Below are 15,475 nucleotides of genomic sequence, written 5' to 3' on the forward strand. Positions count from 1 at the left end.
AAGAGATAATTTTATGCTTCTTTCACTTCCCACTTTCCCCAAAGCATATTTATTTCCTCCAAAATGCCCATTAAGGTATTCATGTTAACCTGTTACTTTCTAAATCCCTGTAACTGCCTCATACTGTCCATTGTATATAGCCCTGATTTCCTTTTATTTGAAGATATTGAAAAACCTCCATCATTTTAAGCATATAGCGAAATCAATTGAAGACAGTTAAGTTTTTTGAGCCACTGAACAAAAAAATATAAGAACACAAATCCATCTTTATTTTCCATTAGTTTAAATCCTTGAGGGGTACAGCATCTAGGGGGAAAAAAAGAACATTAGGTGAATGTTATATACAAATTTATAAATGTTACTGATTGCCATAACATGAATTAATCTCTTATGATCCCACTTTTATCTGAAATTTTTTTTCCTATACTACAGATTGAACCTAGGGTCTCACGTATGCTAAATAAGCACTCAACTACTGGGCTACACCCCTAGCCTCCTTAGTCATCTCTGAAAGGTATTCAATGACATATTCTGGTGGTTCCTGAGAACCAAGTTGTGTAGCATTCAGTTTATAGGAGAATATGCTTTGGGGCTTGGGGTATAGCTCTATGATTAAAGGCTTGCCTAGCATTCACAAGGCCCTTGGTTCTACCCTCAATACCAAAAATTAAAATAATTTAAAAAGTATTGGGAGAATATATAATTTTGCTTCTTAGAGTAAGAATCCTCTGATGAGAAAGCTCAAATGCTCAGCAAGGCTCTACAGTATCCCTATGACCCCAAGATTATGGTTAACTAAAAATGGATCCTAATAAAGAAAAAGCAGGGGTTATTTGAGGGAAAAAAGTCTCAGGATCTGGAGTCTAAGATTAAACCAACACTCTGAGTCCTCAGAATGTTTTCTTCATGTACAAAACAAAGTTGATTAACATCTAAAGGCTGAACAAAGATGCTTATAATCCCAGAGATGAGGAGGCTGAAGCTCACAAGTTTATTGCCCAGGCAATTTGGCAAGACCCTGCCTTAAGATAAAAATAGAAAGGGTTGGGATATAGCTCAGTTTTGAGTGCCCGTGGGTTCAATCTCCAGTACTAAAAAAAAAAAAAAGAAAGAAAGAAAAGAAATTATTTTCCCTCAAGTAGCTTTGGCAAAACTGAAATTTAGGCACAAATTTTCTGTTTTTGTACTGAGGATTATTATTAACCCAGGGGTGCTTTATGGCTGAGCTATACCCCCAGCCTTTTATTTTTTTATTTACTGAGGACAGTCTTGAACTTGTGATCCTCCTGCCTTTGGAGTCACTGGAATTACAGACATGTGCCGCCATGCACAGCTAGGCACAATTTGTTTGAACACTTTGCCATCACCTTCCTATAAGATGCCAAATCAGATGTTATGTAATACTCAGTATCTACACTACAGTCACTGATTTGGGCACAATTTACTGGCTTCATTTTACACTCAGAAAAATCCTTAGAAGTTACAGCTCAACCTCTTGAGCTTAGTTTATCTCAAAAGAGGGCTGTTTTGCTAAAAATTTCTACTTACCACACGGATTCTGTGTCCAATGGCCTTAGCAGGAAGGTTGCTTCGGAATTTGGCCCGAACCATGCCACTATTTCCATGGGCACGAGTTACCTTTCCCCAGATTACTCTGGTTTTGTTTGGTTTGCCACCAGGAGTCACAGTGTTGCTGATTTTAAAAGGGAATAAAAAAAGAAGGAGAACTCACATAAACAATATAGTCTCATACAAGTTCATGGTTACTAACCTCTAGTACCTCTCAAACTTGGTTACCCACTGAGTATGTCTGGAACACTTTTAATTCCACAGATAAAATAACTATTGTATACCAGGCACCTTTATCAGGGGATGACCATGGCAAAGAGAAGGAACAGCATATGCTAAAGAACTGAAGGGGGGCTGGGGAGATAGTTCAGGGGAAGAGTGCTCAGTTTGCATTCACAAGGTCCTGATTTCAATCCCTAGCACCCCTACTCATCGCAGGTGCACACACACAACCCCCACACCAAAAATCTTAAGTAATAACCCCAAGTTAGGGAGACTGTAGGTACAAAGTGGTGAGCCCTAGCTGGGATAAGAGCAAAAATGTGGAGTCCTCAATGCACAGGTTCTTAAGAGGCTCCTCATTGAGACTTTAGCTTTTTTTTTGTTTACTGAATGAGATGACCCACTGGGGTTTATAACCTACATGTGATGGAACTAGAAATTTTAAAGGAATACTCTGACTAAACAGGAAAAGGAGGCCAGAGATTTTAACTGGTCTGGAGTGGGCTAAAAACCCCAGGATTAAGTTAGGCCTGGTGGCACACTCCTGTAATCCCTGTGATTGGGAAGGCTGAGGCAAGAGAACAGCAAATTCAAAACCAGCTCAAGCAACTCAGGAAGACCCTATCTCCAAATAAAATGAAAGGGCTGGGGATCATGAACTGAAATTGGAATTCCATGAACCAACGCATGAATCTGCCGGGATGAAACCAACTACATGTGTTAAGTTAAAAATCTCAAAAAAGGGGAAGGGTATGGCTCAGTAGTAGAGTGCCCCTGAGTTCAATCCCCAGTACACCACCACCCCCACAAGCCTAGTATTAAAAACACGTTTCGGCTGCGGGTACAGCTAGGGGCTTGTGAAAAACCCTGGTTCAATCCCCCCCCCCACACACAAAACAATGTTCTGGAAATATAACATCTATAAGCATACATGAAAAATATCTTCAAGAACAAAATTAACTAAGGTACGTGAAAAAAGCATTACATAAACCATTAAGAATAAATAGCTGCTTCTTGAAACTTCTTGAGTGACAGCTGTGATTTTTCCCAGTGCAACACTACCCACAATAGGTTAAAAAAAAAAAACAACAAAAAAAAACAAAACCTCCAGTAACTTCCCATGAAATTCCTTAAAAGGATCAAAGCAGAAGCCACAGCGGTACCAATTACTTTACCAACATTATTTATCTTTTCAATAGAAAAGTAAGGCAGAGTAAAAAGTAAAAATTCCAAGGCACATAGTAGTATAAACTTACTTTTTTGCTTTGTACACATAAGCACATCTTTTGCCCAAATAGAACTCGGTTTCATCTCTGGCATAAACACCTTCAATTTTTAGAAGAGCTGTGTGCTCCCTTTGGTTCCGGAGACCCCGCTTATAGCCAGCAAAAATGGCTTTGCACCACAACCTAAGAAACACACGATACGTGTTATGTTAAATGTAACTGTTAAAATATCTCGGTTGTCTTCCTAAACCATCAAGATGATTTGACTTGTGAGGGCCCCCATCTGAAAGTTACTCATAGCAAACACCAAATTTTTAACCAGCATATAGATTTACCTCTAAGAGTGGCGTGGGGAGAGAAAAAAATATATATTTAAGAAGCATACCTTCCAGACATATCTGCCTTTTAAAAGTCCTGTTCCCAGCAGGCCTTAAAACAAACAAAACTAAGTTTAAAACCATGCAACACAAGTTTCTCACCTGTCATTTTTCTTAAGCCTCTCAGGCAAATTCCTTTTTGACCCGTTTCATGCGAATATGGGGAAGCGTAATTCACCTACATGAAGCGCAGAGCTTGGCGAAACATTCAAACCTCAGAGAATGAATGATACCTAAGCAAACTCCAAAATGAAGACAGTAACTAAAGTAACTAAGAAGCAAAACCACACACTGAAGAACGCCTAAAAGCCGCAATCGGAAGCCCTGAGCAAACTCATGCCGCTATCAGTAACAGATAAAATTCACTGAAAAATGAAGATTTACGTACGAAGCTGGCGGTAAAACACACAGAAGACATGCTCTAGCTTAGAGAAAAGTTGAGGTTGTAAACATGCGAAAGTATGTAGTGGGAGCAAATGAAAAAAAAAAAGGCAACTTAAAGGAACCACTGCTTCACAAGCAACTGCATAAGGAGTGACAATTTTACCCCGCTTGGGCCCCCAAATCCCCTAAAATTACCACAGCGCTCATTCACCAGGTGTTAGGAGCCCAGCACAATCAGTCCCTCATCTCCGCCATCCCGTCCTCCTTCTTCCCGGAATCCACAGAAATCACTGGCAAGCAGAGTCTCCGAACCGAATCGGTGCCTCGCCACGGTATACGGGTAAACCCAACCCAGTTATTTGCCTCCAAAGCTCAGCAGCGAGGGGTTTACTCACCTCCACAGGCACCAAGATGGCGGAAAAAGGAAGGCGAGGCCCCGCCGCATGGCCTTCTGGGATAAACATTTCTCAGCCCCGCCCCTAATTTAGGCATCCTCCGCGACCGCCAGAAAAACTAGTCCTAGAAATCATCTTCGGACTGAAAAAGTTACTTTCAGGAGCACTCATATAAATTTTCCCTAAGTCTTTTCATCTTTGCAAGCTACAACCTGTAGTGTTTGAGAACAGAGAGAGGCAAAATTGTTAGCCAGCTAAAGGAGGAGCGAAAACGGTCTCCTCCCATCTATGTTGCCATAGCAACATCTTAGCTTGTTTCCGAAGGCGAGAGGTGCTGCAGGTAAAGCTGGACCGGGGAACGTCTGTACCCGCCTTAGATATCACACTTTTGATTCTCAAACACAAGGAATATCTTTCCCTCCTCCCTCCGAGAAGTAGGACGAAGGGAGACCTACGGATCCTACCCTAGACTTGAAGAGAAAGGCTGGGAGCCCGAAGGCAGGATGCGCAATTCCTTCCCTATTTCCCCGCAACCCACCTTCCTTTCCCTCTACTCCTTTCACTTTTAAATGAAACGACTTAAAAGCTGGGCGTAGTGGCCCAGTCTTGTGGTTCCAGCTACCCGGAATGCTGAGGCGGGAAGATCGCTTGAGCCCGCGAGTTCGAGACCAGCCTGGGCCACATCGTGAGACATCCCCCGCCCGCCCATCCCAAATAACGAGAGAAATGCCTTTAAAAATGTTATCGCCCTCCTTCGCTTTTATTCGGAGGAAGAGCTTGTATGTCCAGCGAAGACCTTACCGCCTCCTTAGGAGAATTCTTTGAGCTGACAAACTCGGGGCGCCCGCGTCCTGCCATGCTTAATAGGTCTCATAAATACTTGTAAGATTAGAATGAGATGGATTGGAGGAGTCAGAGGTTTACATTTCCTAATTATTGCGCATTTTCTTGAGTAGCCCTATAGATTAATTTATTCAACAACTAGTTTATTGAATGGCTACCAAGGATCGAGAATTGTAGACTTTGAGGACGCTGCGATAAACAAAAATCTGTTCTCATGGAGCTTACATCATATTGTGGGGAGCAAGAAAACGAGCAAGTAAAATATATGGTACATTAGAAAGTGATAACTTTTGTGGAGAAAAATTAAAAGGCTTTTTTTTTTTCTTCTCTGACATTGGAAGCCATTTGAAGGTTCTGAACTAAAGAGTGACTAGGTCTGATGGGTTCACTGTGTTGAGACTGAAGAGAAGCAGGGGAAGCAGCAGGAAGATCTGTTAGGAGGCTACTCTAATGGTCCTGTTGAGAGATGATGGACATTCAGTACAGGTGATTAGTCCTGAAATTCTGAATATTTTAAATGTATTGCTGATACATAATTAATGAGAGGAGTAAAGGACAACTCCAACATTTTAGGAAATAAATGTATGTCACATTTAAAGTCAGATACCCTATTAAATACAACAGGATAGGGTTATGTTCCTTGTAACCCACTATCCCATCCAGTTTTCTCTGTCCCAGAAATATACTAGAAATTCTGCTACTTAAGAGATTCATTATTCAGCAGCACATATTCTAAAATTAGAATGGTGCAGAGAAGATTTAGCATGGCCCCTGCGCAAGGATGACACACAAATTTTTGTGAGGCATTCCACACTTGTAAAGTACTTAGAAGTTTATTTGACAATAGCATATTCCTTTTGAGAAAATAGACTTCAAGGTACAATGGATAGCACCCAATATTAAAATTGTGACTTTTATGCAAAAATATTTGTGTAATCTATGAAATGAGAACTGGGTGAAGTTACATGTGAAATGCTGTGTGCAAATATGTCATTAGTGTGTACCTCAGATTTGCGAACGTGCCAGCATGCTTTTCCTCTTCATTTAATTTAGAAAAGAAAGATTCATTCCTGAAGGTATTAAATACTTATTGTGCACCGTACCTGTGCTTACAATACAATAGTGAGATTTATTGTTATGGTTCCTGCTCTCATGAAACCTAACAGACTATTGGGTAAAATTGACATAAACATTACAAATTGTAAGGAGAGCTTTGCAGAGTTCTATGATTACTTGAATAGAGGAAGCATGATCCATCTTTTTGGGTCAGGGAAAGAAACACCTAGAGAAGTGACATCTAAGGCATTTTTCAAACTGCAGGTGATGATGCATTAGTAGATCATGATCATACTTTTTAAATTAAAATGTAAAACAATAAAACAAAGTGTCACATGTTGTTTTATGAAACTTCTTTCAGTGTGTTAAATACAACACTGTGTGTATGTGTGTGTGTGTATCTGGCATGGTAAGAGTTTAGTGAAGTACCTTACAAACATATAGGCAAGAATAAAATTAAAAGAGATAATGCAGTTTCTAGGCACAGGGAAAGAAGTTGTTACCTAAGCTGGGCGTGGGGTGAGTGTTTGAAGAGGATTGCCTGTCAGGAGCCATGACCTTCAATAGAGAAACAGCCAACCAAAGATAATATGTCAGGGAGGGAGCTGGGAAGAAAAATAACTTGACATGACTCTCCTGCACCTGGATCTCTTTCTGGACTCTCTCATTGATGGATTCCATATGAATCAGTCTTAAGAGCACAGAAAATGATGGAGATTGGATTTATAGATGTAAATAGTAGGTATCTCAAAAACTGCTACTGTTTTAAGTTGGTACCTATTGGGTCAGTAGGATTTTACTAGGTGAAGAGATGAAAAGAATGAAGGAATAGCATGTGCAAATACCCTGAGTTGGAAGAGAGCAAGATTCCATAGAATTGAAAGAAATCTTTCAGGCTAAAGACAAGAGCAAGAAAACAGCATTGCCAGATGGGTCTGGATCATGCAGACTTATGGGCCAAGTTAAGAATTTTGGTCCTTGTTCTAAGATATGGGAAAACATGGAAGAGTTCTAAGGAGAGATATGTTTGTGTTTTCAATTTTTAAAATATCCTTTTACTAGGCCTGTCTGTGAACACCTGTAATCTCAGCTACTTGGGAGGTTGAGGCAGGAAGATCACAAATCTGGGGCTAGCCTCTGCAACTTAGCAAGATGCTATCTCAAAATAAAAAATAAAAAGGTCTGGGATGTAGCTTAGTGGTAGAAGGCTTACCTGGCATGTGTAAGCACCCAAGTTCATTCCCCAGTACTGCAAAAAGGAGGAAGAACAGGAAGAGAGAAGAAAAGGAGTGCATATATCTTCAGGTTTTGTAGAATAATAATTAAGTTGACTACTTGTTAGACCTGTACCCCATAACATCAGTTTTTCTTTTAGACCAGGGACTGCTCTACTAAGCAAGTGAGGGGATAAAGCACAGCTCTTATAATTTTTTAATTTTCTCTTAAAGGGCATATAAATACTGAAACATCATTCAGTACTCCCTTAAACTAATCTCAATGTTTCCTTCTCATTCTAGTTGACTGCCTTTTTGTGAGATTATTAAATACATTGTGGAGGATAACAAAACTAAAGAAGAATGGAAGAGTATGTTCAAAATTCTAATTCATTCTGTGTGTGTTTTTTTAGTTATGCTTTATGGTAAATTTTTGTGTATTATTTATGTATTGCTGTTTAACAAATTGCCCTAAAACTTAGTGATTTAAAAATGTAAACATTTATTATTTTACATAGTATCTATGGGTCAAGAGTTTGGTAACCGCTTGGAGGGATGGTCCTGTTTTGGGTCTCTCATAAAGTTGAAGTGCACTAGGCCTGCAGTTACTTGAAGACTTAGTGGTATGGGCTAGAGGATCCACTTCCAAGGTGGTGCCTTGGCTGTCAAGTTGATGCTTCTGATGGCAAGAGGCCTTTAGTTCTCACTCTCATGAATGTCTGCACAAGGCTGATCAAGTGTCCTCATGACACAGCAACTCACTTCCCTCAGAGTAAGAGATATGAGAGAGTAAGGTAGAAACTATAATGTCTTCTATCACCTAACTTTGGAAGTCACACTCTTGTTATTTTCACAATATCCTTTTTGCCACATAGGTTAGTTCTACTCACTATCAGGGAAACTATGCAAGGCTATAAATGCCAGAAAGTGAGAACTATTTGGGCCACTTTGGAGGCTGTTTACCACATTCTGTTTTTCTCTAATCATGAGAAAATTTTGGTTAGCATTTAAAAATGATGTTTGAAAATAAAGCTGATTTTGTCTCAAATTTAAATTGGTTAAGCATAGCCAAATAGCAGGGGCTCTATGTCTTTATTAAACAATATTTTTTGTCCTTGTTTCATCAAAGTGGAAGGTATTTAGCAAAATCCCAAGTAAATGCCTACTTAAAAAAAAAAATCTAAGTTATATGACAATAAAAACTTCACAGGAGCAGATCTACATGCTGCCTATGCTTTTGAATCTAAGTAATATTTAGACATTGGTCATTAACTTCTTTTTTCCTTATTCTTTCTTTAGAGATAGGCCGGAAGATTTACCTCTTTCTCCAAAAGTTTGGAATCCTGAGGTAACCGTGTTGGTGACAGGCCAACCACCTAGTGCCGTAGAAGAAGAAGAGGAAGAATCAACTAATGTAGTAGATATAGAAGTTATCCCAGAAATCGGAGAGCCACTTTCCCTTCTAGAGATGCTGAGACTCTCTGCAGTTCTGGAGGATACCCTTGACCAACTTTCTATTCTAAACTATATCATGCCAGTTCACTATGAAAGAAAACAAAGCACTAGCATGGTAATTAAACTCTCCATTATTTAATTTTGCTTTCTTTCCTTTTTATCTATCATTTATAGTACATTTAACTTGGGGAACATCTTTATCTCAGATAAAGGGCTATCATAATTATCTGAGACATGTATTCTCAATTGATGGGATGAAATTGTGATAGCTCAAGGTACATGATGAGGCAGAATATCTCTTTCCAATATATTGGTATTATTTCAAAAGGTGTATGGTTAAGTCACTGTAAATATAGAACAGTCAGCCTTCCATATATGCAGGTTCTGCACCCATGGATTCAACCTCTGAGCAAAAATATTCAGAAAAACATTGTGTCTGTAGTAAATAAGTTCAGATTTTTTTTCCTTGTGATTGTTCCCTAACAATACAGTGTAACAATTATTTTACATTGTGTTAGTTATTTTAAGTAATCTAGAGATGAAAAAAGGTATGGGAGGATATAGATAGGTTATATGCAAATTCTGTGCCATTTTATATAAGGCCTTGAGCAGCCACAGGGGTCCTGAAATCAATTCACTGTGGGTGCTGAGGGATAGCTTTATATATATTGAGGAGATCAAACAACTGTATGTATACTGAGGAGATTAAATTACTAAATTCTCCTACTTATCTTGTATTTCTCAATGGCTAAAAGCTAACAGAGGGAGGAAATTCAACTGGACTCTCAATATTGTTTTAATCTAAACTGATTTTGTAGGCTGCATGGTGCACATGCCTTAATTCCAGCTATTCAAGAGGCCGAAGCAACCAGCAGACAGACACCTTTAGGCTAGGTGTGATGGCATGTATCTGTATCCCAGTGATTTGGAAGGTTGAGGCAGGAGAATCCCAAGTTCAAAGCCAGGCTTAGAAACTTAATGAGGCCTTAAATGAGAACCTGTCTCAAAAATAAATAAATAAAAAGGGCTGGGGGTGTGACTCAGTCATAAAGTACCCCTGGGTTCAATCCTCAATTAAAAAAAAAAAAATTGACCTTGTTGTAATTGCTGGCTATCTTGTATCCTGCTTTTGTGGGTATCTGGCCATGTTTCAGTCATTATATTTCCAATGACTTTTTGGACTCCTGAGGACCACTGAGGTATCAAAAAGCTTAACTTGGTAGTGAGAAAAGTCTTTACAAATTTTTAAACTCTTATAAACCTCAGTTATATAGGTTTCTTCTTTAGTCATATGATTTGTACAAAATATATTCTTCTGATCCTATGACAAATGAAATTGCTACATAGGTTAGAGGGTAAAGTGCTTTCCAGGTCTAAAAGAAAGAAGTCCATATTAATAAAAGAAAAATAATTTCCCTTTAATTGCCCATACTATTTTTTAAATTTCTTTTTTATTATTGTTATTATTAGTAGTATTGTAGTCTGGGAACTTAAAACTTGATTAACATTTAAAACTTTATATAGGATTTTAATAGGACACCAGATTTTGTGTCAGGAAACCTTTGGGTTTAGTTGTAAACAATAAGCAATCAATTTCACTTTCTTGGTCTTAGTTTTCTCATTTGCAAATTATAATGGAGTTTTATCTTAAATGATCCATATATCCCTTCCAATTCTAAAATTCTATGAATTTGAAGGTGGTTTTGTTGTTGTTGCTTTGTTTTATTTTTGGTACTACTGGGAGTTGAACACAAGGTTTTGTACATGCTAAGTGAACACTCTACCATTGAGCTATACTCCTAGCCCTTTGTTATGGTTTTTTTTTTTTTTTTTTTAATTTTGAAACAGGGTTTCACTGAATTGCCCAGGCTGGCCTCAAACTTGCAGATCCTCCTGCCTAGCCTCCCCAATAACTGGGATTAGAGGTGCGTACCACCATGCCTGGTTTGAGATAGTTTTAAAATAACATTAATGGGCTAGGGATTTAACTCAGTAGTAGAGTGCTTACCTATCATGAGTAAGGCCTTGAGTTTGATCCCCAGCACTACCATCAGTAAGCAAGCAAGTAAATAAATAAATAAACAAATAAGCAAACATCAGTATTACAGGAATTTTATAATATAAATTAATTTCTGTATCAATTTATAAGGAGCAAATAAATTAGAGGCCAAGAACCAAATCTTTTAATGCCTATAAAACAAGAATGTAGTCCTTAATGTAGTTAACAAAGAGTCCAGAAAAGGCTAATTTTTCTTCCTATTTATATTGTCTTTTTCAGTAAAAATCAAAAGTATATTGGGAAAATATTCAGTTAATAAATGAGGTCTTATTAATTGTACTTACTCTCAATCTTTAAAAAGAGTAATTGGCTGTCATAGAAACTCAAGAGAGTGTGAAAAACTTAAATTGATAGTGTTCAGCAGAGATCACCACTCCAGAAAATGTAAGAGTGAAACTTTTGGGGCTGGGGTTGTGGCTCAGTGATAGTGTCCTCACCTAGCATGTGCAAGGCCCTGGGTTCAATCCTCAGCACCACATAAGAATAAATAAATAAAATAAAGGTATAAAAAAAAGAATGAAACTTTTGTTCTGTTTTATGATAGTGATCTTTCACCTCCAAAATTTTCTGACTTAACAAAAACCCTCCTTGTGATTTTATAGTAGTATAAATATAGCTTATACTATTGTCATAAGTGAGCTATGTCACCGACATAGACTAAACATGTTAGTGTCTTTTCGAAATGTCAGAATTTGTTGAATATCAATAAATTCACAGTCTACCCCACTTTCATCTTTGGCAGTTCACCAGGTAGTCCTAAGCCAGGCAAAACCAAGTTCTAATATCCCCATCTTGTACATAGTGTGTACTACATAAAATACTTTTTAGTGCTAGGCGGGGTGGCACACACCTATAATCCCAGCAGCTGAGGAAAAGTTGAGGCAGGAGGATTCCAAGTTCAAAGCCGGCCTCAGCAACTGAGTAAGGCCCTAGGCAACTTAGCAAGACTCTGTCTCAAAATTAAATATTTAAAAAAGGATTGAAGATGTGGCTTAGTGCTTAAGCGTTCCTGGGTTCAATTCCCAGTACCAAAAAAATATATATATAAATATGTAAATATAAATAAATATATGTATGTATATAGTGAATGGACTAGAATATTTAGCTAGTTTAAATTCTCCTTCTAAAAAGTCATCAGTAAATTGGGCCATGTGACATATTTGCGTCCTTTTCCAGATGCTCAAGCATAAAAATAGAGAAATAATGGTTGGGGAAATCAGAAAAATGAATCCTCCTGAGCATTACATTTTATCTTTTCCTCATAAGGCAAAATATAAAATATTAATCATCGATTTGCCAATGGGAAATGAAGGCACAGAGATGTGAAATAGTTACCTATTTAATTAGGTCAACATGGTTTAGTAAGGGATATAGCCAGAAAAGAAAAGTCTGGTTTAGAGTTTAAATTTGTGGTCACTCTCAATAGCTCAAGATTTTAGCCACAGATTAAGTAAAAATCATTAATTAAAATAATACATGCTGTTCCTATGGCCCCTTAATATTTGATTTTGAGTTTGAAAAATAAATTCGTTTGGCTTTTTTGTACATGACTGTTAGTCAGCTTTTTGTCTCTATGACCAAAATATCTGACAAGAACAACTTATAGGAGGAAGTGTATTTTGGGATCACAGTTTCAGAGTTTCAATCCCTGCTTGACCAACTGCATTTCACTGAGTCCATATTTCACAAAGAACTTTGTGTGTGTCTATGCGGGAGATTGAATTCAGGGCCTTGCACATAGTAAGGGAATGCTCGTCCACTGAGCTACACCTTCAGCCCCAAACTTTACCGTTTTTTTGGATACCAGGGATTAAATTCAGCAGGCATTCGGCCACTGAACCACATCCCTAGCTCTGTTTTGTATTTTTTTTAAAGACAAGGTCTCACTGAGTTGCTTAGTACCTTGCTTTTGCTGAGGCTGGCTTTGAACTTGAGATCCTCCTACCTCAGCCTCTGGAGCCACTGGGATTACAGGTATGCGCCACCATGCCAGGCCCAAACTTTACCTTTATTAGAGTCTTGTGGTTTACCAGGTGGTAAGTGGGGAATGACAGCAAATACTGTGTGAAAGCAGGAAGACACAAAACAGCAGGATATGTGGACTTGATGTGACTAAAGAAGAGGGAACATTTTTTTTGGAGGATAGCATACAAGTGGAAGAAAATGAGGTTAAAAAATATTTATAGACAGAGGCAGGTCGTCTTAGAGTATTGTCTCTTCATTTAAAAAAAATCTATCTTTACCTCATATTTTGTTAGAATATCAGTAGCCTAGAAAAATCTCTGCTGGTCTCTACAAACAAAATATCTACTCCAGTCTCAACTAAAGAAAAATCCACATTGCCAGAAATGCCGCAAGGAGGTCAATTTTCCATGGAGTTTAACAGAATGCAGGATCTTGTCTTTAAACAACCTACAATGCAGTCCATAATGTCTACAGAGATAATGAAGAAAATTCAGATTGATAGGTAAGGAGAACATATTTGGAAATGTATGATGCATTTATACATAGATGAGAGAATGGGTACAAGGCTGGTTGACTGCTATGTTGCATTAGAGTTTGTCATTATATTTGAAGTGATTGCTGATAATAGGATTGTCTGAAGACTGCCTGGAGACAGTGTAGTACAGTTGAAAGCATGTGATTGTATTATCTTGGGCAAATTATTGAGCCTTTGTATCCAATTTTTAAAAATGACAGTAGGGCTGGGGGTATTGCTCAGTGATAGAGCACATGCTTAGCATATGCAAGGCCATGGGGTCCATGCCCAGAACCCCCCAAAAGGATAATGGTAACAACCTTACAACATTAATGTAAGGATTAAAAATAAGGCCTTTGGCCAAGTTTGGTGGTGCTTGCCTGTAATCTCAGTGACTCAGGAGGCTGAGGTAGGAGGGTCGTGAATTCAAAGCCAGTTTCAGCAATTTAGTGAGGCACTAAGCAACTTAGCGAGACTCTGCCTCAAAATAAAGTACAAAAATGGCTAAGGATGTGGCTTAGTGGTTAAGGACACCTGGATTCAATCCCCTCTAGCCCCCCACCAAAAAAAAGGTGTTAGCCTAGTGTCTAGTACAGATTGGTAGCTACTGTGATGCTTTATCTATTAATAAGAAATAGCCATTATCAAAGTAGGCAAATCCTAAAAATCATGTTTTAATCCCGAGGATTTCTTTCTTTTTTTCTTTTTCTTTTTTTTTTTTTTTTGGCACCAGGGATTGAACCCAGGGGCATTCAACCACTGATCACATCCCCAGCCCTTGCTAAATTGCTTAGATCTTTGCTTAGGGCCTGTGGTTAACTTTGAACTCTTGATCCTCCTGCCTCAGTCTCCCAAGCCTTTGGGATTACAGATGTGTGATACTGTATGCACCACAAATTGAGACTACCACAAATTGAGACTACTTTTAAGAAATCCTCAGGAATAGCGAGGATTTCTTAAAAGTAGTCTCAATTTCTATTATTAATCAGTGTTGTTATTGTTGTTGTTGTCGTTGTATGGTAAAAGACTATTGGTAAATTTAGTCACTAACTAAATTCAGCTTGGAAGTATGTTTTTAAGAAGTTTTATTGGGATACAACATTTCCTATTTGTTTGCAGTGTTAAGGGCTGCTTTCATACTATAATCCACAAGTTGACTAGTTGTAAAAGAGATCTATGGCCAACAAAGCCAAAAATATTTATTCTTTTTCCTGTTGCAGAAAAAGTTTTCCAACTTCTATATTAGATCTAAATAAGGTAATGATTCTTGCTAAAAATCAGTCTGGCCCAGATTTGCACATATGACAAAAAGGTATTCTGCTTATGAACTACCCAATCTGGTTAATGTTCTTTTTATTCTTACTGTGATGGTTCATGTATTTTCCTGAGAGATGAAAAATACCAGTCTCAGATTATTTTTAGGGGATTTGTCTTAGATATATATTCCTTAAGAATTTAAATTATGAAACCTAGAGTGATATGTAATCATGAAATGTACATCTCTACCTGTTATCTAGAATCAAAGTGAAAATCAAATATTAAAGGCATGAAAACTATAGTAGTGTTGAGAGCCACAGCCAAAGGGGCCCCAGCAAACTTCCAGCTGCCAGCAAACTTCCAGCTGCTGGCTGATGATTGGCTCACAGCGGCCCCAGCAACATCTAGCTGATTGGCTCCTCTGCGGTGATGCTCATTGGACTGTTTCCCTGCCCTTTCAGACCACGGAGCTGCTCATTGGGGGACTTTTTTGGCTCCGCCCACGTGACCCAGCCAATCGGCCTCAAGAGCAGGAGGATTGTGGGAGGTGGAGAGAAGCTTGTGTGGGAGAGAGAGGCTTGGGGAAAGCCGGTGGTGGCAGTTGAGGCTCTGAGGGTTTTTCCTGAGAGACTATTTTGTTTGTCGTGTGTGGTTCTAAAAATAAAGTTAGTTTCTTTTGACAAGTGGCTCCTGATTGTGCCCAGCCAGACTGCGGCATTTGGTGGCTCGCACGGGGAGCGACTGAGGGTAAGTGAAACTGCTCGCCCCTGAGGGCAGGGCGAGAGGATGGGTAGCCATTTTAAGATTCCTCTTTTATTTTGCTTCACTTTTGTTTTAAGTTGCCTGTCCCTGGAGATGAGTGAGACGGAAGTAAAACCGCTCACATCTGAGGAAAAACTATTTACGTCTGAGGAACAGATAGGGAGAAAGGACGGATGC

General features: G+C 38.6%; 2 protein-coding genes and 1 pseudogene across 9 annotated transcripts in view; 2 read left to right on the top strand and 1 right to left on the bottom strand.

Moving 5' to 3' along the window:
* Window positions 1-248: 248 nt before the first annotated feature.
* On the bottom strand, window positions 249-4,256 carry Rpl35a (ribosomal protein L35a). 3 transcript variants are annotated; one of them, XM_046458107.2, is made up of 5 exons: window positions 4,174-4,256; window positions 3,403-3,446; window positions 3,048-3,200; window positions 1,549-1,693; window positions 249-306 (listed from the first exon to the last, which is right to left on the bottom strand). In XM_046458107.2, the coding sequence occupies exons 2-5, from the start codon at window positions 3,411-3,413 to the stop codon at window positions 283-285; spliced, it is 333 nt and encodes a 110-aa protein (XP_046314063.1). In that variant the 5' UTR covers window positions 3,414-3,446; window positions 4,174-4,256; the 3' UTR covers window positions 249-282. The 3 variants fall into 3 exon arrangements, with proteins under 3 accessions (XP_046314063.1, XP_046314065.1, XP_046314064.1); XM_046458109.1 differs by having other exon boundaries at window positions 3,990-4,174; XM_046458108.2 differs by lacking the exon at window positions 4,174-4,256 and adding an exon at window positions 3,974-4,159.
* A 200-nt stretch (window positions 4,257-4,456) lies between these two features.
* Iqcg (IQ motif containing G) overlaps window positions 4,457-15,475 on the top strand; it is a 50,243-nt gene continuing 39,224 nt past the window's right edge. For 3 of the 6 annotated variants that reach the window (XM_046458101.2, XM_046458105.2, XM_058583538.1), the window contains exons 1-5: window positions 4,520-4,858; window positions 5,358-5,502; window positions 7,590-7,657; window positions 8,586-8,856; window positions 13,059-13,267. In XM_046458101.2, coding sequence (XP_046314057.1) covers window positions 7,650-7,657; window positions 8,586-8,856; window positions 13,059-13,267 — 488 coding nt within the window. In that variant the 5' untranslated portion in view covers window positions 4,520-4,858; window positions 5,358-5,502; window positions 7,590-7,649. The other 3 variants (XM_046458103.2, XM_046458104.2, XM_046458102.2) reach the window with 3 other exon arrangements.
* On the top strand, window positions 5,722-5,834 carry LOC124101890 (U6 spliceosomal RNA; annotated as a pseudogene).

This window comes from Marmota monax, unplaced genomic scaffold, assembly GCF_021218885.2.
Source record: "Marmota monax isolate L192 unplaced genomic scaffold, Marmota_monax_Labrador192_F-V1.1 WCK01_AAM20220418_F8-fsc00052, whole genome shotgun sequence".
NCBI lineage: Eukaryota > Metazoa > Chordata > Mammalia > Rodentia > Sciuridae > Marmota > Marmota monax.